The sequence below is a fragment of the Hemiscyllium ocellatum genome, chromosome 46, assembly GCF_020745735.1.
Source record: "Hemiscyllium ocellatum isolate sHemOce1 chromosome 46, sHemOce1.pat.X.cur, whole genome shotgun sequence".
Taxonomy (NCBI): Eukaryota; Metazoa; Chordata; class Chondrichthyes; order Orectolobiformes; family Hemiscylliidae; genus Hemiscyllium; species Hemiscyllium ocellatum.
Window position 1 is genome coordinate 9,667,455 of NC_083446.1, and position 25,870 is coordinate 9,693,324.

Genomic DNA, 25,870 nt, shown 5'->3' on the forward strand with positions numbered 1-25,870 from the left:
GAGGTAAAGTATTTATTCAACACCTTCGCCATTCTCCTGTTTCCCCAGCCTCGTTTCTAAAGGGCCTGCTTCTATTTTAGCTTTTCCCTGCTGGTTTTCCAGATGCTCCTTTCTCAGAGGTAGTTTCCTGCAGCCGCCTCATTACACATCATTAGATCCCAAACAGCTTGACCCCTGGTTGTTCGAGGAAACTGTCCCGAATGCACTCGCTGTGTTTTGCGATCAAAATCGAGATTAAAGTCCCCCTTGATTAACGTGTTGCCTCAGGTAGAGCCTTTTGGAAGCGGGGTGGGTTTGGGAGGAAGGTGAGGCACGACATCGGACCCTGGGACAGCTCAAGACCGGAAAAGTTGGTTTGCAGGTGCAGCAGGTAAATAAGGCAGCAAATGAAGTATTGTCCTTCATTGTGAGGGGGACTGAGTTTAAAAGCAGGGAGTTCATGTTGCAGCTGGATAGCGTGCTGTTGAGTGCATACCTGGAGTACTGCGTGCAGATTTGGTCTCCGTACTTGAGAAAGGACGTTCTGGCACTGGAGGGGGGGTGCACCAGGTTAGTTCCGGGAGTTGGTTTATGAAGAGAGACTGAGTAGGGAATATACTCACTGGAATTCAGAGTGGCGGCATTGGGGAATTCTTATGGGAACGCGTAAAATTTGGAAGGGAAAAGTCAAGATTGCAGACGCGGGTGAAAGCAGAACGAGGGGATGTAGCCATTAAGCTAAAGTCATAAGGAGGAGCAGATTTTAGAGTGAGCAGAGAGAGGACCCTTTCAGGGTCAGGAATTGGTGGAATGCCCAGTTGAGGCTACCTCGGGTGTTATTTTTTTTTTACGACAAAGGCAGATGGATTGTCGAACGGTGAAGGAGTTTAGGATTAGGGAGAGCGGGCGGGTTAAGTCGGGGCAGAGCAGGATCGACAGGCCAGCTCCTACTTCGCTCGTCTCCCCCTGCGCTGGGGTTCACAATGAGCATCACGAACCCTGATGGCATTGGAAACCTGACACTGGGGAATCCTGGGACAAGACTAAACACGTGGCGACATGACTGAGACTCCACCACACTAAGCAGACCTCACGTGCTGTGGATCCTGATGTCGTCGGCACTCAGTTTTTGAATGGGCAACGTGCACACATCGTTCCACATCAGAACCCTACAATTAAGCCCAGCGGGCACTCCCCACTGCTCCCTTGTTCTCTGGAATATAAAGTCTATCAAATGTCACCCGCCTCCCCAGCCTGAAACACGTCCAACACACCCCTTACATTTACCACTTGTAGATATTGAGTTCTCATGTTTCCAGAACTAAACACACCTCCCCTTCCTTTCTCACTCAGCTGGTCAACTGCAAGTCTCAGCACTGCACAGACATGACTCTGCACTTACTTTCCCCTCACCTCAGTCAGGTCACAGCTCAGAGACTTGGAGATGAGAGAGCGCTGCACTGTCAGAGGGTCAGTCCTGAGGGAGTGCCGCACTGTCAGAGGGTAGTACTGAGGGAGCATCGCACTGTCAGAGGGTCAGTACTGAGGGAGTGCCGCACTGTCGGAGGGTCAGTACTGAGGGAGTGCCGCACTGTCGGAGGGTCAGTACTGAAGGAGCGCCGCACTGTCGGAGGGTCAGTACTGAGGGAGAGCCGCACTATCGGAGGGCCAGTGCTGAGGGAGTGCCGCACTGTCGGAGGGTAGTACTGAGGGAGTGCCGCACTGTCGGAGGGTCAGTACTGAGGGAGTGCCGCACTGTCGGAGGGTCAGTCCTGAGGGAGTGCCACACTGTCGGAGGGTCAGTCCTGAGGGAGTGCCGCACTGTCAGAGGGTAGTACTGAGGGAGCATCGCACTGTCGGAGGGTCAGTACTGAGGGAGTGCCACACTGTCGGAGGGTCAGTACTGAGGGAGTGCCGCACTGTCGGAGGGTCAGTACTGAGGGAGTGCCGCACTGTCGGAGGGCCAGTGCTGAGGGAGTGCTGCACTGTCGGAGGGTAGTACTGAGGGAGTGCCGCACTGTCGGGGGGTCAGTCCTGAGGGAGTGCCGCACTGTCGGAGGGTCAGTACTGAGGGAGTGCCGCACTGTCGGAGGATCAGTACTGAGGGAGAGCCGCACTATTGGAGGGTCAGTACTGAGGGAGAGCCGCACTGTCGGAGGGTCAGTGCTGAGGGAGCGCCGCACTGTCAGAGGGTCAGTGCTGAGGGAGCGCCGCACTGTCAGAGGGTCAGTACTGAGGGAGTGCCGCACTGTCGGAGGGTCAGTGCTGAGGGAGAGCCGCACTGTCGGAGGGTCAGTGCTGAGGGAGTGCCGCACTGTCAGAGGGTCAGTGCTGAGGGAGCGCCGCACTGTCAGAGGGTCAGTGCTGAGGGAGTGGGCACTGTCGGAGGGTCAGTACTGAGGGAGTGGGCACTGTCGGAGGGTCAGTACTGAGAGAGAGCCGCACTGTCGGAGGGTCAGTACTGAGGGAGAGCCGCACTGTCGGAGGGTCAGTACTGAGGGAGAGCCGCACTGTTGGAGGGTCAGTACTGAGGGAGCGCCGCACTGTCGGAGGGTCAGTGCTGAGTGAGTGCCGCACTGTCGGAGGGTCAGTACTGAGGGAGTGCCGCACTGTCGGAGGGTCAGTACTGAGGGAGTGCCGCACTGTCGGAGGGTCAGTACTGAGGGAGTGCCGCACTGTCGGAGGGTCAGTACCAAAGGATCACTGAACTGTCCCAGGATTGGTACTTAAAGTAAGACTCCAACTGTGACACGATTAGGGTAAGGTGTTTATCAGATGAGACAGTAAATGGAAGCTGTATCAGCGCTTTCAGCTGGGTGTACAAGATTCAGAGTCACTTCTGGAGGGAACAGGGCTGGGGTACTCTCCACTGCATCAACACCTATCCTTCAAACCACAACATAAGCCAACACATGTTCACCATAACGCTAACTTTGCGAGCTTGCTCTGTACAAATGCACAGTCAGATTAACGACCGCACAACAGTGAGTCAAAGCCCCTGACTGGGTGTGACGTGTAGAGGTCAGCTTGGAACTCCGAAATGATACAGGTGGGTTGGTGCAGTGGACAGGAAAGTGATAGGTGCACAGTCCAACGCTGATAAGTGCGAGGTAATGCAGCCAGGGAGGTCAAACACCGAAAGAGAAGATACTCAGAGGGGGCAAGAGATATTGGTGTGCGAGTGCGAGGTCTCTGAAGTTAGCAGCCCTGGTCAGTAAGGTTGTAAAAAAGGCACATAGAATGGTCTCCCTCAGTGGCAGAGGGACCGAATACAAAAATAGGGATATAATGATGAAACTGTATAAGGGAGGTTCCAACTGGAACATCGTGCTCCAGCAGTTCTGGTCACCACATTCCAGGAAGGAAGGGACCGCTTTGGAGAAAGACGGAGGGGGGGTTGGGAGGGAGAGAGAGTGGGAGAGACAGAGAGAGGGAGAGACAAACAGAACCATCTGTATCATTTCGGAGCTTCAAGCTGATCTCTACACTTCACAGAGGGAGAGAGACAGAGAGGGGGAGAGACAGAGAGGGGGAGAGACAGAGAGGGAGAGAGACAGAGAGGGGGAGAGACAGAGAGGGGGAGAGACAGAGAGGGGGAGAGACAGAGAGGGATCCAGAGTTGGAGAGATAGAGAGGGATCCAGAGTTGGAGAGACAGAGAGGGATCCAGAGTGGGAGAGACAAGAGAGACACAGAGAGAGTGGGAGAGACAGAGAGAGAGAAAAAGAGAGGGACAGAGAGAGAGAGAGAGAGAGCGCACAGAGAAGATTAACTAGAATGTTGCCAAGGCTGGAGAATTGTTGCCACGAGGAGAGATTGAGAAGGTGGCGTTGTTTCTTTGGAACAGAGGAGGCTGAGGGACAACATGATTGAGATGTGAGAAAGTGGTGAGGGATAGAGTGACAGAACATGGAAGGAGCCAGTTTCCCTCTGGCAGAGAGTTCACAAACCAGGGCTCTCAGTTTCCAGCTAATTGGCAGCGGGATGAGAGGGGACAGGAGGTAAAACCTTCTCTTTTTTAACCAGAGTGGCTGATGGGTGCCTGGAATTCACTGCCTGAGCTGGCGTGGGGGAAGGGAGCCAAAACGGTTTTAAACAGAGCCAGCATCTGCACGGCCCTGGGCTGTGTGCAGGAAAATGGGATTAGAAAGGGCATCTGGGCTGGCATGTACAAGATGGACCGAATGGTACCCTTCTGTGCTCTACTGTTGACATGGTAAAGTGCGTTGGGATGTCCTGAGGGAGTGAAGGCGCTAAATGAATGAAAACTGCTGTCTTTAAGATAAAAGTCAGTGTCCTACTTAGGGACTGGGTTAAATCTAGCTACGTGGACCCTGGTAGCAATGATCATCAAATCAGGAAGACGGGAGGGTGGGGGCGTGAGACAAGGGGGTGGCAAAGACACAAATTGCTGGCGAAACTCAGCAGACCTGGAGGAAGAAAGCAGAGTTAATGTTTTCGAGTCCAGTGACTCTTCCTGTGACAAAATGCTCCAAAAACACAGGCACAGAGAAATGACCTCCCTTTGCTGAGGGATTCTAGAAAAAACAACCAGAAGACGACGGGAGATTTGATTACAGGAAAATCCACGCTCCTCCCCCCCAAAAAAAGTCCCCAAACAGCAAAATACAATGCTTTTAAAATAAAGAATCGCACTTAAACATATTTTTATTATTATATAAGATGCAGTTTTTTTAATATAATTTTTTTTACACATGTGTATGAACACAGATTAACACATTATTAATTACACAGTTGGATTGGGGTGGGGCTGGTTCAGTCAGCAAGCACACATTTACACACACACACACACACACACGCGCGTGTCAACGGTGTGCAAGGGAACAGCACAGACATCTCACACACTCGCACCAGCGTCTAATGAGCAGCCAGGGCAGATACACGTCTCCGAAGAACCATATTTGACCCTCACACTCGACCCACCGCCACCCCCTTCCTGAAGGCACCAGCGCCCACCTCCCCACTGGGCTGCGGATCTCTGACATCTCGATCGCCCGCTCTGTCGCTCTGGCGATCAGAGCAGTCTTGGGGGACTGGGGACGGCAGGATATTGGCAGTAACTCAAACCTCCCTCCCACCCGCCCCAACCTCCACCACCATGTCATGCGCACTTCTTTCCTCCAACAGCGGCGCCATCTCTGTTCAGGAGGAGGAGGGTGCTGTGACATGTTTACGTTGGAAATCCCCATTGTAGGTGGGGGAGAGGATCTGATAATGGGGGAAGGGCACAAAAGGGACTGACTGTGAAAAACACACAACTGTTTGGAATTGTTAGGCCCCATGACACGACGTTGAGCTTAGTGATTATTAATGGGTGAGTACTGTCACCAAAATTTAACCTGAAAAATTCTCTCATATACACATACTGCGTATGATAGATTCTCAAATATCTCAAAGCCCCTTCCACACACTCACTGCAAATAATATCGCCAGGGAGAGTGGGACAAGCGAGTCTAACTCTTCCCAGCTCCTAAATATTGCTCCATTCATGTAAAAACAATTAAAACAATCCAAATTCATGGGGTAATGGTTGACCGTTTTAAAACATATAAAATTTTTAAAGCTATGTTAGCTCTGACAGCCTCCTTCAGGCCAACCTGACCCTCCACCCCCCCCCGCCAATCCTGTCATATATATTCTCTTTGAGATTCAGTCTTCACAACGTCAACAATGTGCATTTGTATAGGGCCTTTGACATGGAAAACATCTTCGAGGTGCTCCACAGGATGTAAGTGGGACAGTGAGCCACGCTAGGGAAAGCTCAGTTCAGCAGATGGGTTTACATCTGAGAGAAGGGAAGAGAGATGGAAGGGGGGGTGGTGGCGGGGAGATGGGGGGGGGGGGGGGGGTGGCGGGGAGATGGAGGGGGGGGGGGGAGGGAGATGGAGGGGGGGGAAGGGAGATGGAGGGGGGAGGGGGTGACAGGGTGAGGGGGAGTGGGAGGAGGGGGGAAGTGGGGGGGGGGAGTGGGGGGAGGGACGAGGGAGAGATGGACGAGGGAGAGAGGGAGTGAGGGCAGAGGGAGTGAGGGCAGAGGGTCTGTGCTGTTGTGGTGCTGAAGCACAGCACCTTCCTGAAGAGGATAACGATGGGCACGTGGCAGCAACACTGTGGGCTGGAAAGGAGCCTCCTGCTCCTGGACAGGGAGCCAACAGCTCGGGCATTCTCACCCACCCACCCCCCCCCCCCCCCCCAACACCTGCACTGACCCCCATCCTCCCCTGCACGCACATCCACCCTAGGAGTCCACTCGGTGTGGAGACAGGGGGAGAGAGCGAGCGCGACGGGGGGGGGAGAGCGAGGGCGACAGGGGGGAGAGAGAGCGCGACGGGGGGGGGGAGAGCGAGGGCGACGGGGGGGAGAGAGAGCGCGACGGGGGGGGGGGGAGAGAGAGCGCGACGGGGGGGAGAGAGAGCGCGACGGGGGGGGAGAGAGAGTGCGACGGGGGGGGGAGAGAGCGCGCGACGGGGGGGGGGAGAGAGCGCGCGACGGGGGGGAGAGAGAGCGCGACGGGGGGGAGAGAGAGCGCGACGGGGGGAGAGAGAGCGCGACGGGGGGGAGAGAGAGCGCGACGGGGGGGAGAGAGAGCGCGACGGGGGGGGGAGAGAGAGCGCGACGGGGGGGGGAGAGAGAGAGCGCGACGGGGGGGGGAGAGAGAGCGCGACGGGGGGGGGAGAGAGAGCGCGACGGGGGGGGGAGAGAGAGCGCGACGGGGGGGGAGAGAGAGCGCGACGGGGGGGGAGAGAGAGAGGAGACAGAAAAGAGAGAGAGAGGGAGGAAGAGAAAAGAAAGAGAGAGAAGACAGAAAAGAGAAAGAAAAGAGGGAGAGAGAGAGAGAAGACAGAAAAGAGAGAGCAAATACAGTGAGAGAAAACAGAGAAAGAGAAGAGAGGAAAGAGAGAGACGGGGAGACCTTTGCACACTTTGCCTTCTGTATAGATTTGTGTGCCTGTATGTGTAGGGGGGTGTGTGTGTGTGTGTGTGTGTGTGTGTGTGTGTGTGTGTCTGCACAGGGGAGAGCGGTGAGACAGGAGGTAGGCTGGGGTGTGGGGTGTGGGTACAATCCGGGCCACGCCAGTCCCAAAGTCCCTTCCAAATCGAGTGAGCGATCCCACCTTCTGAGGCCGCTGCACCAAGGCCGGTGGCGATGGGGAGAGTGCCGGAAGGGGGTCTGAGTCGAACAGTCTTCAACCTCTCCCCCCACCAACAATGTGAGCCTTTCGGGGTACGGGCTCACAGAGACGGTGGGGAGGATACCTTCCCCACCCTCACGCCCCCAGCTCCCCCATCACCTCTTGGACGACGAGTGGGCCTCTCTCTCTCTGTGTGCCCGCGTCGGTCTCACCTCCTGCACCCGCCCGCCGTTCCTGGAACCAGGCGACTCCGAGGGGAGACAGAGCGAGGGGGAGTTGGGGGGATGGAGGGGGGGTGGGTGCTGGGCAGAGGCCTACTCCTGGCCCTCGTCGGTGCGCCACTTCAGGCTGTCCTCCTTCCGAGCGTCCGGCTTGATCTGGTTGCGCATGCCCCCCAGGAGGTTCGAGGTGGCCTCAGTGGCCACGATGAGCGGCTTGACCACGGTGGGCGGGATCTGCCTCAGGACCCCGCCCACCGCCCCCGTGATGCCCTTCTGCTCGTGACCCCGGGTCGCCACCTCACAGATGGTCTGGGCTGTGTCGATGACCCCCTAGAGGCGGGAGGAGAGAGCACCGAGGTTAGCGTTCGGGGAGAGGGGGGGGCTACAGGGACAACAGCAGCACGTTCGGCCCCTCTCGGTTGCTCAGCACGCGACCCCCGACCTCCATGCACCTCCCCCCTCCCCCCGACTGGGCAACATCAACCACGCTCAGGGGGCTAGAACTGCTACAATGTGGAGGCAGGCCATTCGGCCCATCGGGGCCACACCAACCCTCCAAAGAGCATCCCACCCACACCCACCACCTCCCAAACTCTAACCGCGCACTTCCTGTGGATAACACACCCTAACCTGCACATCCCTGGACACTATGGGACAATTTAGCACGGCCAATCCACCCTAACCTGCACATCCCTGGACACTATGGGACAATTTAGCACGGCCAATCCACCCTAACCTACACCTCTGGTGAGGCCTCATCTGGAGTATCGTGTGCAGTTTTGGTCGCCATACTATAGGAAGGATGTGGAAGCTTTAGAACGAGTGCAGAGGAGGTTTACCAGGATGTTGCCTGGAATGGTAGGAAAATCTTATGAGGAAAGGCTGAGGCACTTGGGGCTGTTCTCATTGGAGAAGAGAAGGTTTAGGGGAGATCTGATAGAAGTGTATAAGATGATTAGGGGTTTAGATAGGGTAGATACTAAGAACCTTTTACCGCTAATGGAGTCAGGTGTTACTAGGGGACATAGCTTTAAATTAAGGGGTGGTAGGTATAGGACAGATGTTAGGGGTAGATTCTTCACACAGCGGGTTGTGAGTTCATGGAATGCCCTGCCCGTATCAGTGGTGAACTCTCCTTCTTTATGTTCATTTAAGCGGGCATTGGATAGGCATTTGGAAGTTATTGGGCTAGTATAGGTTAGGTAGGACTCGGTCGGCGCAACATCGAGGGCCGAAGGGCCTGTACTGCGCTGTATCCTTCTATGTTCTATGTTCTATCCCTGGACACTATGGGACAATTTAGCACGGCCAATCCACCCTAACCTACACATCCCTGGACACTATGGGACAATTTAGCACGGCCAATCCACCCTAACCTGCACATCCCTGGGCACTATGGGACAATTTAGCACGGCCAATCCACCCTAACCTGCACATCCCTGGGCACTATGGGACAATTTAGCACGGCCAATCCACCCTAACCTGCACATCCCTGGGCACTATGGGACAATTTAGCACGGCCAATCCACCCTAACCTGCACATCCCTGGGCACTATGGGACAATTTAGCACGGCCAATCCACCCTAACCTGCACATCCCTGGGCACTATGGGACAATTTAGCATGGCCAATTCCCCCCAATCCTGCACATCTTTGGACTGTGGGAGGAAACCCCACGCAGATATGGGGAGAGAACGTGCAAACCCCGCACAGACAGTCACCCGAGGCAGGAATCGAACCCAGGTCACTGGTGGTGAGGCAGCAGTGCTAACCACTGAGCCACCTGATCCCCAGCGTTTGGACTGGAACTGGGACAGCGATTGACATCTGCACCAGCCTGTGTGGGAAGAAATGACTGCCCACCACTTGGTTCTCCATCTCTTAACCCCCGCCCGTGAGCAAAAGGCCTGAGATGGGTGCCATGATGTGAGTCAGCCCTGACTGACTGGCAGGACGTGTTGGAGGGGCTGAACGGCCTCAGCCTGTCCCCAGCGAGGTAATTCCAGATTTTCAGACGCGTCGCAGCTTGATTCTCAATCTAGATGGGCCGGTGTGGGACCCAGGACGATGGGATGAGTCAGTTCGACCCATGGCAACGCTCTCCGCCTTCCTTCAGATTCCAGTGGCTGGGGAGAAGGGCCAGAATTCTGGATCTCCTGGCCTCGTCGGGTGAGGAATTATTTCCTGACCCCTCTCCCTCCAGGGGCTGCGCCTGGTTCTCGGTTTCAGGCTCCCTTGCCCTGGACTGATCAGACACCCCCATCCCGAACGCAGAGGGGATCGCTTCTCTCTTGACCTGACCTTTAATCGTCCTAAACCCTTCGGTTAGATCACCCTTTAATACCCTCCGCTCAGGGGAACACACGTATTCTACCGACATACGAACCAGGAACTGGTTGCCTGTTCCGCCATTCAATAAGATCAAGGCTTCTACCTCAGCTCGACAGCCCTGTGTAGCCCTGATAATCTTACATCCCTCTGTCTCCCCCCCCACCCAACTCATTTAACCCTTGCAACCCCAGGATTGATCTGAGCTACGCCCCCATCCAAGGTCAGTCCTTCCTTCCTGAGGCCCGGGCCCTGTAGTCACTTGACAGTCACTCCTTCTGGTCTCAAGCCCCATGCAGCTCCCCCTTGAACTAAGCCCACCACCCGCAGTACCAGGATAGGCACACGATCCTTCATCCGAGATCCTTGGGGGGCCAGTCTTTCGGTGGGTTTCAGAATAAATGGCATTTTCACGGTGAAATAAAAAAAAATTGACTGAATTTGTGTGAGTAATACAAGAGCGCTGAGACGCAATTGGTCCCTGCCAGCAGTGAGCCACGCCACAACTGAGTGGTGTGGCTCGAGTGGGTGTGGAGTTTGGTCACACGTTCGCACGCCAACGCTCCACACTCATTTCGGACTTCCGAGCTTTTCGGATCAAGGATTGTGTACCTGCACCGGACTGAAGGCAGGTCATATCATCAGAATGGCCAACTGAGACATTCAGCACTGACAATAGCAGGGGGAGCAGGCCATTCGGCCCTTTGATGGATCAACGGTTAGCAACAACGTTGTTACATCAAACAGAGGACTGCCTGACCATCCCACAGTGCCCTTTTCCCATGCCCCCACAGGAACCAGGCCACAAACGGAGTCAACGGCCGCTCGCTCATCCTCCGCCACGTTACGGAGGCTAGGCCTCACTCAGACCCAGGAGGACAGCAGCAGGAGACAGGTGCCAGGCTCTGGGTTGGAAGGGCATGTGTCTGTGCCCCAAATCGAGAGCCTCAAGCCGGGAGTGGTTTGAACGGCGCTCCAGCGCGGTGCTGAGGGAGGGCCGCAGTGCCTCTTGTCTGACGAGGCGTTTTAAACCGAGGACCTCCCCAATGCACCCCCGAGGGTCCCGAGGCTGTGGCTGGCTGCGGGACATGTGTTGGCCCAGGCACAGCAGGTCTTGCCACCTGCAAGCTGGTTACCCAGGATACCACTGGCACCACAACTGACTGCAGCTGAGATTGGCTGAGACACCCCCATCCCCCGTCCCTGATCTCCCCTCACACTCCATCCCCTGTCCCTGATCTCCCTCACACCCCATCCCCCGTCCCTGATCTCCCTCACACCCCATCCCCCGTCCCTGATCTCCCTCACACCCCCATCCCCCGTCCCTGATCTCCCTCACACCCCATTCCCTGTCCCTGATCTCCCTCACACCCCATCCCCCGTCCCTGATCTCCCTCACACCCCATCCCCTGTCCCTGATCCCCCTCACACCCCATCCCCCGTCCCTGATCTCCCTCACACCCCATCCCCCGTCCCTGATCTCCCTCACACCCCATCCCCTGTCCCTGATCTCCCTCACACCCCATCCCCTGTCCCTGATCCCCCTCACACCCCATCCCCCGTCCCTGATCTCCCTCACACCCCATCCCCTGTCCCTGATCTCCATCACACCCCATCCCCTGTCCCTGATCTCCCTCACACCCCATCCCCCGTCCCTGATCCCCATCACACTCCATCCCCTGTCCCTGATCTCCCTCACACCCCATCCCCTGTCCCTGATCTCCCTCACACCCCATCCCCTGTCCCTGATCTCCCTCACACCCCATCCCCTGTCCCTGATCTCCCTCACACCCCATCCCCTGTCCCTGATCTCCCTCACACCCCATCCCCTGTCCCTGATCTCCCTCACACCCCATCCCCTGTCCCTGATCTCCATCACACTCCATCCCCTGTCCCTGATCTCCCTCACACCCCATCCCCTGTCCCTGATCTCCATCACACCCCATCCCCTGTCCCTGATCTCCCTCACACTCCATCCCCTGTCCCTGATCTCCCTCACACCCCCATCCCCTGTCCCTGATCTCCATCACACTCCATCCCCTGTCCCTGATCTCCCTCACACCCCATCCCCTGTCCCTGATCCCCATCACACTCCATCCCCTGTCCCTGATCTCCCTCACACCCCATCCCCTGTCCCTGATCTCCCTCACACCCCATCCCCTGTCCCTGATCTCCCTCACACCCCCATCCCCTGTCCCTGATCTCCCTCACACTCCATCCCCTGTCCCTGATCCCCATCACACTCCATCCCCTGTCCCTGATCTCCATCACACCCCATCCCCTGTCCCTGATCCCCATCACACCCCATCCCCTGTCCCTGATCCCCCTCTCACACCATCCCCTGTCCCTGATCCCCCTCACACTCCATCCCCTGTCCCTGATCCCCATCACACTCCATCCCCTGTCCCTGATCTCCCTCACACTCCATCCCCTGTCCCTGATCTCCTTCACACCCCATCCCCTGTCCCTGATCTCCCTCACACTCCATCCCCTGTCCCTGATCCCCATCACACTCCATCCCCTGTCCCTGATCCCCCTCACACTCCATCCCCTGTCCCTGATCTCCCTCACACCCCATCCCCTGTCCCTGATCTCCCTCACACTCCATCCCCTGTCCCTGATCTCCATCACACCCCATCCCCTGTCCCTGATCCCCCTCACACCCCATCCCCTGTCCCTGATCCCCTCACACCCCATCCCCTGTCCCTGATCCCCCTCACACCCCATCCCCTGTCCCTGATCCCCCTCACACCCCATCCCCTGTCCCTGATCCCCCTCACACCCCATCCCCTGTCCCTGATCTCCCTCACACTCCATCCCCTGTCCCTGATCTCCCTCACACTCCATCCCCTGTCCCTGATCCCCATCACACCCCATCCCCTGTCCCTGATCCCCCTCACACCCCATCCCCTGTCCCTGATCTCCCTCACACCCCATCCCCTGTCCCTGATCTCCCTCACACTCCATCCCCTGTCCCTGATCCCCATCACACCCCATCCCCTGTCCCTGATCCCCCTCACACCCCATCCCCTGTCCCTGATCTCCCTCACACTCCATCCCCTGTCCCTGATCCCCATCACACCCCATCCCCTGTCCCTGATCCCCATCACACCCCATCCCCTGTCCCTGATCCCCATCACACTCCATCCCCTGTCCCTGATCCCCATCACACTCCATCCCCTGTCCCTGATCTCCCTCACACTCCATCCCCTGTCCCTGATCTCCCTCACACCCCATCCCCTGTCCCTGATCTCCATCACACTCCATCCCCTGTCCCTGATCCCCATCACACCCCATCCCCTGTCCCTGATCTCCCTCACACTCCATCCCCTGTCCCTGATCCCCATCACACCCCATCCCCTGTCCCTGATCCCCATCACACCCCATCCCCTGTCCCTGATCCCCATCACACTCCATCCCCTGTCCCTGATCCCCATCACACCCCATCCCCTGTCCCTGATCTCCCTCACACTCCATCCCCTGTCCCTGATCCCCATCACACTCCATCCCCTGTCCCTGATCTCCCTCACACCCCATCCCCTGTCCCTGATCCCCCTCACACTCCATCCCCTGTCCCTGATCCCCATCACACCCCATCCCCTGTCCCTGATCCCCATCACACCCCATCCCCTGTCCCTGATCCCCATCACACTCCATCCCCTGTCCCTGATCCCCATCACACCCCATCCCCTGTCCCTGATCCCCATCACACCCCCATCCCCTGTCCCTGATCTCCCTCACACTCCATCCCCTGTCCCTGATCTCCCTCACACCCCATCCCCTGTCCCTGATCTCCCTCACACCCCATCCCCTGTCCCTGATCCCCATCACACCCCCATCCCCTGTCCCTGATCCCCCTCACACCCCCATCCCCTGTCCCTGATCTCCCTCACACTCCATCCCCTGTCCCTGATCCCCATCACACCCCATCCCCTGTCCCTGATCCCCCTCACACCCCCATCCCCTGTCCCTGATCTCCATCACACCCCATCCCCTGTCCCTGATCTCCCTCACACCCCCATCCCCTGTCCCTGATCTCCCTCACACCCCATCCCCTGTCCCTGATCCCCCTCACACCCCATCCCCTGTCCCTGATCCCCATCACACCCCATCCCCTGTCCCTGATCCCCCTCACACCCCATCCCCTGTCCCTGATCCCCATCACACCCCCATCCCCTGTCCCTGATCCCCATCACACTCCATCCCCTGTCCCTGATCCCCATCACACCCCATCCCCTGTCCCTGATCCCCATCACACCCCCATCCCCTGTCCCTGATCCCCCTCACACCCCCATCCCCTGTCCCTGATCTCCCTCACACCCCATCCCCTGTCCCTGATCTCCCTCACACTCCATCCCCTGTCCCTGATCCCCATCACACCCCATCCCCTGTCCCTGATCCCCATCACACCCCCATCCCCTGTCCCTGATCCCCATCACACTCCATCCCCTGTCCCTGATCTCCCTCACACTCCATCCCCTGTCCCTGATCCCCATCACACCCCATCCCCTGTCCCTGATCTCCCTCACACTCCATCCCCTGTCCCTGATCTCCATCACACCCCATCCCCTGTCCCTGATCCCCATCACACCCCATCCCCTGTCCCTGATCCCCATCACACCCCATCCCCTGTCCCTGATCTCCATCACACTCCATCCCCTGTCCCTGATCCCCCTCACACCCCCATCCCCTGTCCCTGATCCCCCTCACACCCCCATCCCCTGTCCCTGATCTCCATCACACCCCATCCCCTGTCCCTGATCCCCATCACACCCCCATCCCCTGTCCCTGATCCCCCTCACACCCCCATCCCCTGTCCCTGATCTCCCTCACACTCCATCCCCTGTCCCTGATCCCCATCACACCCCATCCCCTGTCCCTGATCTCCATCACACCCCATCCCCTGTCCCTGATCCCCATCACACTCCATCCCCTGTCCCTGATCTCCATCACACCCCATCCCCTGTCCCTGATCCCCATCACACCCCATCCCCTGTCCCTGATCTCCATCACACCCCATCCCCTGTCCCTGATCCCCATCACACTCCATCCCCTGTCCCTGATCTCCATCACACCCCATCCCCTGTCCCTGATCCCCCTCACACCCCCATCCCCTGTCCCTGATCTCCATCACACCCCATCCCCTGTCCCTGATCTCCCTCACACCCCCATCCCCTGTCCCTGATCTCCCTCACACCCCATCCCCTGTCCCTGATCCCCCTCACACCCCATCCCCTGTCCCTGATCCCCATCACACCCCATCCCCTGTCCCTGATCCCCCTCACACCCCATCCCCTGTCCCTGATCCCCATCACACCCCATCCCCTGTCCCTGATCCCCATCACACTCCATCCCCTGTCCCTGATCCCCATCACACCCCATCCCCTGTCCCTGATCCCCATCACACCCCCATCCCCTGTCCCTGATCCCCCTCACACCCCCATCCCCTGTCCCTGATCTCCCTCACACTCCATCCCCTGTCCCTGATCCCCATCACACCCCATCCCCTGTCCCTGATCCCCATCACACCCCATCCCCTGTCCCTGATCTCCATCACACTCCATCCCCTGTCCCTGATCCCCCTCACACCCCCATCCCCTGTCCCTGATCCCCCTCACACCCCCATCCCCTGTCCCTGATCTCCATCACACCCCATCCCCTGTCCCTGATCCCCATCACACCCCCATCCCCTGTCCCTGATCCCCCTCACACCCCCATCCCCTGTCCCTGATCTCCCTCACACTCCATCCCCTGTCCCTGATCCCCATCACACCCCATCCCCTGTCCCTGATCTCCATCACACTCCATCCCCTGTCCCTGATCTCCCTCACACCCCATCCCCTGTCCCTGATCTCCATCACACCCCATCCCCTGTCCCTGATCCCCATCACACCCCATCCCCTGTCCCTGATCTCCCTCACACTCCATCCCCTGTCCCTGATCCCCCTCACACTCCATCCCCTGTCCCTGATCCCCCTCACACCCCATCCCCTGTCCCTGATCCCCATCACACCCCATCCCCTGTCCCTGATCCCCCTCACACCCCATCCCCTGTCCCTGATCCCCATCACACTCCATCCCCTGTCCCTGATCTCCATCACACCCCATCCCCTGTCCCTGATCTCCCTCACACTCCATCCCCTGTCCCTGATCCCCCTCACACTCCATCCCCTGTCCCTGATCCCCATCACACTCCATCCCCTGTCCCTGATCCCCATCACACCCCATCCCCTGTCCCTGATCTCCATCACACCCCATCCCCTGTCCCTGATCTCCCTCACACCCCATCCCCTGTCCCTGATCTCCCTCACACCCCATCCCCTGTCCCTGATCTCCCTCACACTCCATCCCCTGTCCCTGATCCCCATCACACCCCATCCCCTGTCCCTGATCTCCCTCACACCCCATCCCCTGTCCCTGATCTCCCTCACACTCCATCCCCTGTCCCTGATCCCCATCACACCCCATCCCCTGTCCCTGATCCCCATCACACCCCATCCCCTGTCCCTGATCCCCCTCACACCCCATCCCCTGTCCCTGATCTCCCTCACACTCCATCCCCTGTCCCTGATCCCCCTCACACCCCATCCCCTGTCCCTGATCTCCCTCACACTCCATCCCCTGTCCCTGATCCCCATCACACCCCATCCCCTGTCCCTGATCCCCATCACACCCCATCCCCTGTCCCTGATCCCCATCACACCCCATCCCCTGTCCCTGATCTCCCTCACACTCCATCCCCTGTCCCTGATCCCCATCACACCCCATCCCCTGTCCCTGATCCCCATCACACCCCATCCCCTGTCCCTGATCCCCATCACACTCCATCCCCTGTCCCTGATCCCCATCACACCCCATCCCCTGTCCCTGATCTCCCTCACACTCCATCCCCTGTCCCTGATCCCCATCACACTCCATCCCCTGTCCCTGATCCCCCTCACACTCCATCCCCTGTCCCTGATCCCCATCACACCCCATCCCCTGTCCCTGATCCCCATCACACCCCATCCCCTGTCCCTGATCCCCATCACACCCCATCCCCTGTCCCTGATCCCCATCACACTCCATCCCCTGTCCCTGATCTCCCTCACACCCCATCCCCTGTCCCTGATCCCCCTCACACTCCATCCCCTGTCCCTGATCCCCATCACACCCCATCCCCTGTCCCTGATCCCCATCACACTCCATCCCCTGTCCCTGATCCCCATCACACCCCATCCCCTGTCCCTGATCCCCATCACACCCCCATCCCTGTCCCTGATCTCCCTCACACTCCATCCCCTGTCCCTGATCTCCCTCACACCCCATCCCCTGTCCCTGATCTCCCTCACACCCCATCCCCTGTCCCTGATCCCCATCACACCCCCATCCCCTGTCCCTGATCCCCCTCACACCCCCATCCCCTGTCCCTGATCTCCCTCACACTCCATCCCCTGTCCCTGATCCCCATCACACCCCATCCCCTGTCCCTGATCCCCCTCACACCCCATCCCCTGTCCCTGATCCCCATCACACCCCCATCCCCTGTCCCTGATCCCCCTCACACCCCATCCCCTGTCCCTGATCCCCATCACACTCCATCCCCTGTCCCTGATCCCCATCACACCCCATCCCCTGTCCCTGATCCCCATCACACCCCCATCCCCTGTCCCTGATCCCCCTCACACCCCCATCCCCTGTCCCTGATCTCCCTCACACTCCATCCCCTGTCCCTGATCCCCATCACACCCCATCCCCTGTCCCTGATCTCCCTCACACTCCATCCCCTGTCCCTGATCCCCATCACACTCCATCCCCTGTCCCTGATCCCCATCACACCCCATCCCCTGTCCCTGATCCCCATCACACCCCATCCCCTGTCCCTGATCTCCATCACACTCCATCCCCTGTCCCTGATCCCCCTCACACCCCCATCCCCTGTCCCTGATCCCCCTCACACCCCCATCCCCTGTCCCTGATCTCCATCACACCCCATCCCCTGTCCCTGATCCCCATCACACCCCCATCCCCTGTCCCTGATCCCCCTCACACCCCCATCCCCTGTCCCTGATCTCCCTCACACTCCATCCCCTGTCCCTGATCCCCATCACACCCCATCCCCTGTCCCTGATCTCCATCACACTCCATCCCCTGTCCCTGATCTCCCTCACACCCCATCCCCTGTCCCTGATCTCCATCACACCCCATCCCCTGTCCCTGATCTCCATCACACCCCATCCCCTGTCCCTGATCCCCATCACACCCCATCCCCTGTCCCTGATCCCCATCACACTCCATCCCCTGTCCCTGATCCCCCTCACACCCCATCCCCTGTCCCTGATCCCCATCACACTCCATCCCCTGTCCCTGATCTCCCTCACACCCCATCCCCTGTCCCTGATCCCCATCACACCCCATCCCCTGTCCCTGATCTCCCTCACACCCCATCCCCTGTCCCTGATCTCCCTCACACTCCATCCCCTGTCCCTGATCCCCCTCACACCCCATCCCCTGTCCCTGATCCCCATCACACCCCATCCCCTGTCCCTGATCTCCCTCACACCCCATCCCCTGTCCCTGATCTCCATCACACTCCATCCCCTGTCCCTGATCCCCCTCACACCCCCATCCCCTGTCCCTGATCCCCATCACACCCCATCCCCTGTCCCTGATCTCCCTCACACCCCATCCCCTGTCCCTGATCTCCCTCACACCCCATCCCCTGTCCCTGATCTCCCTCACACCCCATCCCCTGTCCCTGATCTCCCTCACACCCCATCCCCTGTCCCTGATCTCCATCACACTCCATCCCCTGTCCCTGATCCCCATCACACCCCATCCCCTGTCCCTGATCTCCCTCACACCCCATCCCCTGTCCCTGATCTCCCTCACACTCCATCCCCTGTCCCTGATCCCCATCACACCCCATCCCCTGTCCCTGATCCCCATCACACCCCATCCCCTGTCCCTGATCCCCATCACACCCCATCCCCTGTCCCTGATCTCCCTCACACCCCATCCCCTGTCCCTGATCTCCCTCACACTCCATCCCCTGTCCCTGATCTCCCTCACACCCCATCCCCTGTCCCTGATCCCCATCACACTCCATCCCCTGTCCCTGATCTCCCTCACACCCCATCCCCTGTCCCTGATCTCCATCACACTCCATCCCCTGTCCCTGATCCCCCTCACACCCCATCCCCTGTCCCTGATCCCCATCACACTCCATCCCCTGTCCCTGATCTCCCTCACACTCCATCCCCTGTCCCTGATCCCCCTCACACCCCCATCCCCTGTCCCTGATCCCCCTCACACCCCATCCCCTGTCCCTGATCCCCATCACACCCCATCCCCTGTCCCTGATCTCCCTCACACCCCATCCCCTGTCCCTGATCTCCCTCACACCCCATCCCCTGTCCCTGATCCCCATCACACCCCCATCCCCTGTCCCTGATCCCCATCACACTCCATCCCCTGTCCCTGATCTCCCTCACACTCCATCCCCTGTCCCTGATCCCCCTCACACTCCATCCCCTGTCCCTGATCCCCATCACACCCCATCCCCTGTCCCTGATCTCCCTCACACCCCATCCCCTGTCCCTGATCTCCCTCACACCCCATCCCCTGTCCCTGATCCCCCTCACACTCCATCCCCTGTCCCTGATCCCCCTCACACTCCATCCCCTGTCCCTGATCCCCCTCACACCCCATCCCCTGTCCCTGATCCCCCTCACACTCCATCCCCTGTCCCTGATCTCCCTCACACCCCCATCCCCTGTCCCTGATCCCCATCACACTCCATCCCCTGTCCCTGATCTCCCTCACACTCCATCCCCTGTCCCTGATCTCCCTCACACCCCCATCCCCTGTCCCTGATCCCCATCACACCCCCATCCCCTGTCCCTGATCTCCCTCACACTCCATCCCCTGTCCCTGATCTCCCTCACACCCCATCCCCTGTCCCTAATCTCCATCACACCCCATCCCCTGTCCCTAATCTCCATCACACCCCATCCCCTGTCCCTGATCTCCCTCACACCCCATCCCCTGTCCCTGATCCCCATCACACTCCATCCCCTGTCCCTGATCCCCCTCACACCCCATCCCCTGTCCCTGATCTCCATCACACCCCATCCCCTGTCCCTGATCCCCATCACACTCCATCCCCTGTCCCTGATCTCCATCACACCCCATCCCCTGTCCCTAATCTCCATCACACCCCATCCCCTGTCCCTAATCTCCATCACACCCCATCCCCTGTCCCTGATCTCCCTCACACTCCATCCCCTGTCCCTGATCTCCCTCACACTCCATCCCCTGTCCCTGATCTCCATCACACTCCATCCCCTGTCCCTGATCTCCCTCACACCCCATCCCCTGTCCCTGATCCCCCTCACACCCCATCCCCTGTCCCTGATCTCTATCACACCCCATCCCCTGTCCCTGATCTCCCTCACACTCCATCCCCTGTCCCTGATCTCCATCACACTCCATCCCCTGTCCCTGATCTCCCTCACACCCCATCCCCTGTCCCTGATCTCCCTCACACTCCATCCCCTGTCCCTGATCTCCATCACACTCCATCCCCTGTCCCTGATCTCCATCACACTCCATCCCCTGTCCCTGATCCCCCTCACACTCCATCCCCTGTCCCTGATCCCCCTCACACCCCATCCCCTGTCCCTGATCTCCCTCACACCCCATCCCCTGTCCCTGATCTCCCTCACACCCCATCCCCTGTCCCTGATCTCCATCACACTCCATCCCCTGTCCCTGATCCCCATCACACCCCATCCCCTGTCCCTGATCTCCATCACACTCCATCCCCTGTCCCTGATCTCCCTCACACCCCATCCCCTGTCCCTGATCCCCATCACACCCCATCCCCTGTCCCTGATCTCCCTCACACCCCATCCCCTGTCCCTGATCCCCATCACACCCCATCCCCTGTCCCTGATCTCCCTCACACCCCATCCCCTGTCCCTGATCTCCCTCACACTCCATCCCCTGTCCCTGATCTCCATCACACTCCATCCCCTGTCCCTGATCTCCATCACACTCCATCCCCTGTCCCTGATCCCCATCACACTCCATCCCCTGTCCCTGATCTCCCTCACACCCCATCCCCTGTCCCTGATCCCCATCACACTCCATCCCCTGTCCCTGATCTCCCTCACACCCCATCCCCTGTCCCTGATCCCCATCACACTCCATCCCCTGTCCCTGATCTCCCTCACACCCCATCCCCTGTCCCTGATCTCCCTCACACACCATCCCCTGTCCCTGATCCCCCTCACACTCCATCCCCTGTCCCTGATCCCCCTCTCACACCATCCCCTGTCCCTGATCCCCCTCACACTCCATCCCCTGTCCCTGATCCCCATCACACCCCATCCCCTGTCCCTGATCCCCATCACACCCCATCCCCTGTCCCTGATCTCCACCACACCCCATCCCCTGTCCCTGATCCCCATCACACCCCATCCCCTGTCCCTGATCTCCATCACACCCCATCCCCTGTCCCTGATCCCCATCACACCCCATCCCCTGTCCCTGATCTCCATCACACCCCATCCCCTGTCCCTGATCTCCCTCACACTCCATCCCCTGTCCCTGATCCCCCTCACACCCCATCCCCTGTCCCTGATCCCCCTCACACCCCATCCCCTGTCCCTGATCCCCCTCACACTCCATCCCCTGTCCCTGATCTCCCTCACACTCCATCCCCTGTCCCTGATCCCCCTCACACCCCATCCCCTGTCCCTGATCCCCCTCACACTCCATCCCCTGTCCCTGATCTCCCTCACACCCCATCCCCTGTCCCTGATCCCCCTCACACCCCATCCCCTGTCCCTGATCCCCCTCACACTCCATCCCCTGTCCCTGATCTCCCTCACACTCCATCCCCTGTCCCTGATCCCCCTCACACCCCATCCCCTGTCCCTGATCCCCCTCACACTCCATCCCCTGTCCCTGATCTCCCTCACACCCCATCCCCTGTCCCTGATCCCCCTCACACTCCATCCCCTGTCCCTGATCTCCATCACACCCCATCCCCTGTCCCTGATCTCCATCACACCCCATCCCCTGTCCCTGATCCCCCTCACACCCCATCCCCTGTCCCTGATCCCCCTCACACCCCATCCCCTGTCCCTGATCTCCATCACACCCCATCCCCTGTCCCTGATCTCCATCACACCCCATCCCCTGTCCCTGATCCCCCTCACACCCCATCCCCTGTCCCTGATCTCCCTCACACTCCATCCCCTGTCCCTGATCTCCCTCACACCCCATCCCCTGTCCCTGATCTCCATCACACTCCATCCCCTGTCCCTGATCTCCCTCACACCCCATCCCCTGTCCCTGATCCCCATCACACTCCATCCCCTGTCCCTGATCTCCCTCACACCCCATCCCCTGTCCCTGATCCCCCTCACACCCCATCCCCTGTCCCTGATCTCCATCACACCCCATCCCCTGTCCCTGATCCCCCTCACACCCCATCCCCTGTCCCTGATCCCCCTCACACTCCATCCCCTGTCCCTGATCCCCATCACACCCCCATCCCCTGTCCCTGATCCCCCTCACACCCCCATCCCCTGTCCCTGATCTCCCTCACACTCCATCCCCTGTCCCTGATCTCCCTCACACTCCATCCCCTGTCCCTGATCTCCCTCACACCCCATCCCCTGTCCCTGATCTCCCTCACACTCCATCCCCTGTCCCTGATCTCCCTCACACCCCATCCCCTGTCCCTGATCTCCCTCACACCCCATCCCCTGTCCCTGATCTCCCTCACACTCCATCCCCTGTCCCTGATCCCCATCACACTCCATCCCCTGTCCCTGATCCCCATCACACTCCATCCCCCGTCCCTGATCTCCATCACACCCCATCCCCCGTCCCTGATCTCCATCACACTCCATCCCCTGTCCCTGATCTCCCTCACACTCCATCCCCTGTCCCTGATCTCCCTCACACCCCATCCCCTGTCCCTGATCCCCCTCACACTCCATCCCCTGTCCCTGATCCCCCTCACACTCCATCCCCTGTCCCTGATCCCCACCACACCCCCATCCCCTGTCCCTGATCTCCCTCACACTCCATCCCCTGTCCCTGATCTCCCTCACACCCCATCCCCTGTCCCTGATCCCCATCACACCCCATCCCCTGTCCCTGATCTCCCTCACACCCCATCCCCTGTCCCTGATCCCCATCACACTCCATCCCCTGTCCCTGATCCCCATCACACCCCCATCCCCTGTCCCTGATCCCCATCACACCCCCATCCCCTGTCCCTGATCTCCCTCACACCCCCATCCCCTGTCCCTGATCTCCCTCACACTCCATCCCCTGTCCCTGATCTCCCTCACACCCCATCCCCTGTCCCTGATCCCCATCACACCCCCATCCCCTGTCCCTGATCCCCATCACACCCCCATCCCCTGTCCCTGATCCCCCTCACACCCCATCCCCTGTCCCTGATCCCCATCACACCCCATCCCCTGTCCCTGATCTCCCTCACACCCCATCCCCTGTCCCTGATCCCCATCACACCCCATCCCCTATCCCCGATCTCCATCCCACTCCATCCCCTGTCCCTGATCTCCATCACCCTATCGTCCTATCCTTTCTCCCTCATGCTTTACTCAGCTTCCCCTCTCCGCCCCAAACTGACCTTTCACACCGACTCCCTTGGTGGGAGCAAGCTTCGTACTGGCCCCCACTCTCGGAGAGGAGGAACTGCCCCTGAAAGGGATGTATTTTACATTGACGACCTCCTCATACTGATCTCACCCGCCACAACTCCCTTCGCGACCTTGGGAGTGACCTGCACCTTCCTTTTCCACAGAATGGAGCTCGACCCTGTCGAGTCTCCAATGGCAGGGCCACAACGTGACCCCAAACCTGTGGGTCGATTGGCCCCAAGCTCCCTTTGGTACATGAGTGACCTTGGGCGAAGGAGGTAAATCTGGCCTGGCTACCCAATCTAGCCGAGTCCACACCCACAGCACTGAGGGATGACTCTGCAATGAGGGACAGGAAGTAAGTGGCGATATCTACAACCCACCGAAGAATAAATGGCAAACCAACCTCTCACAACAGAGTTTGACAATAAAGCGGTCCCCACATCATAAGTTACACATGTATATTATACACCCACTTCCCACCCAGCCCCCCCTCACTTCACTGCGTTACCTCTCGGACTGTGTCGTAGGCTTTGGCAACTCCCTCACGTAGGTCGGCAGGCTGCTGTACCCTCTTGTACTTCCTCAGGTACCTCTTGTCCACGGTCGCCTTGGTGATGGGAGGCGTCGGCGACAGGATGTCGTACACGGTCTCAGCAGTGGCCTGTCAGCAGAGAGCAGTGCGCGGAGCTGAGTACCAGGGTTCAGGAAGGAGCCGGGTTCACGCCGGAGAATTACAGCACAGGAGGCCACTCAGCTCAGCGCAAAGAGCCTTCTCGTCAGCCTCCACCCCCTCGCGGGTCGGCCATGTGCGTCAGATATAATCTCCCGTGTCATAGCGTCCCTCCCTCGAGGCCAGGGGGCCCTAGGTTCGAACCCCAGAGGGACGCATTAGCATCCCTGTTGAGCAATGTCTCCATCCTCCCAGTGATATTCCTGTTCGGGTCCTCCCCCTGGCCATGAACAGCAGATACCATTCCTCCCCCGATTTCCCCTTTCCTCCCGTGGGGCGTTGATGTCAAAGGGCAAACCACTTGCCAAACATGGCATACACGATTCGCAGGTCAAAGGGCAACCTCCATCCACCCCTGACCCCTCCCACCAGCGTTCACCGCCTCCTGCAGAATCTAACAAATGCGGAATCACAGGTCATTCCACAGAACTGGGGATTCCAAGGTCACGGGTTCAATCCCCACAACTGACCGGGTGGAGCGTTGGGGTCTGCAAGTGGCAGGATCGTAGTTGCAGGGTCTGTCTTATGGGCAGCACGATGGCTCAGTGGTTAGCACTGCCTGCCTCACAGCGCCAGGGTCCTGGGCTCGATTCCTGCCTCGGGTGACTGCTTCCACAATCCAAAGATGGGCAGGTTAGGGTGGATTGGCCGTGCTAAATTGTCCCATAGTGTCCCAGGGATGTGCAGGTTAGGGTGGATTAACCGTGCTATATTGTCCCATAGTGTCCCAGGGATGTGCAGGTTAGGGTGGATTGGCCGTGCTAAATTGTCCCATAGTGTCCAGGGATGTGCAGGTTAGGGTGGATTGGCCGTGCTAAATTGTCCCATTGTGTCCAGGGATGTGCAGGTTAGGGTGGATTGGCCGTGCTAAATTGTCCCATAGTGTCCCAGGGATGTGCAGGTTAGGGTGGATTGGCCGTGCTAAATTGTCCCATAGTGTCCCAGGGATGTGCTGGTTAGGGTGGATTGGCCGTGCTAAATTGTCCCATAGTGTCCCAGGGATGTGCAGGTTAGGGTGGATTGGCCATGCTAAATTGTCCCATAGTGTTAGGTGCATTAGTTAGGGGTAAATATAAGGTAGGGGAATGGGTCTGGGTGGGTTCCTCTTCGGAGGGTCGGTGTGGCTTGGTTGGGCCGAATGGCCAGTTTCCATACAGTAAGGAATCTAATCTAATCTAATCTCTACTGGGCGTTGAGCATAAGGCCATTCGGCCCCTCGTAAACACAAAGGGGTGCAGAGCGAACTTTCAACAAGCAGGGGATAGCTTGTCAGGAGGTTCCAGAGATTTCCACCAAACCTTGACTCAGCAGTGGCAGTGGAAGGCAGACCGGAATTGGAGGGGGCATTTACCTCAGGGAGATAGCACGTGCCTAAACTTCCCAGGCCGGCAGCACGGACCAGCGCCAATTCTCGCAGCCAGGCTGAACCGGATGGGACAGCTATTTGATCCAGGGGTGCTGTACACAGCCGTACCTGGGTGACCCGGGGGGTGGGGGTGGGGTTATGCTGCCTTACCTGGATGGCCTGCACCAGTCTGTTGCTCAGCTCCAAAGCTGCGGAGGCGGTGGAGGTGCCAAAGGATGCTGCCCCTCGCTGTAGGCCCCGGATAATCCGCCCGTCTTTCCGATACTGTTCGATGGGCAGCCAGAAGAGATCCCTGAGGCCGTGAACTGAGCCCAAGCAGAGACACCGGTTAGTCACAGCACTGCGGCCTGCTCCTGCAGCTCAGAAACAAGCAACACGGGCACCGGAACCAGAGTCAGCACAACAGGAGGGTCTGCGGCACTCT

General features: G+C 59.0%; 1 protein-coding gene across 1 annotated transcript in view; it reads right to left on the reverse strand.

The window, feature by feature from the left end:
* Window positions 1-6,626: 6,626 nt before the first annotated feature.
* atg2a (autophagy related 2A) overlaps window positions 6,627-25,870 on the reverse strand; it is a 110,748-nt gene continuing 91,504 nt past the window's right edge. The window contains exons 21-23 of the mRNA XM_060855520.1: window positions 25,597-25,751; window positions 23,859-24,011; window positions 6,627-7,683 (exon numbers count right to left, since the gene is read on the reverse strand). Coding sequence (XP_060711503.1) covers window positions 7,447-7,683; window positions 23,859-24,011; window positions 25,597-25,751 — 545 coding nt within the window. The 3' untranslated portion in view covers window positions 6,627-7,446. The remainder of the gene's footprint in view (window positions 7,684-23,858; window positions 24,012-25,596; window positions 25,752-25,870) is intronic.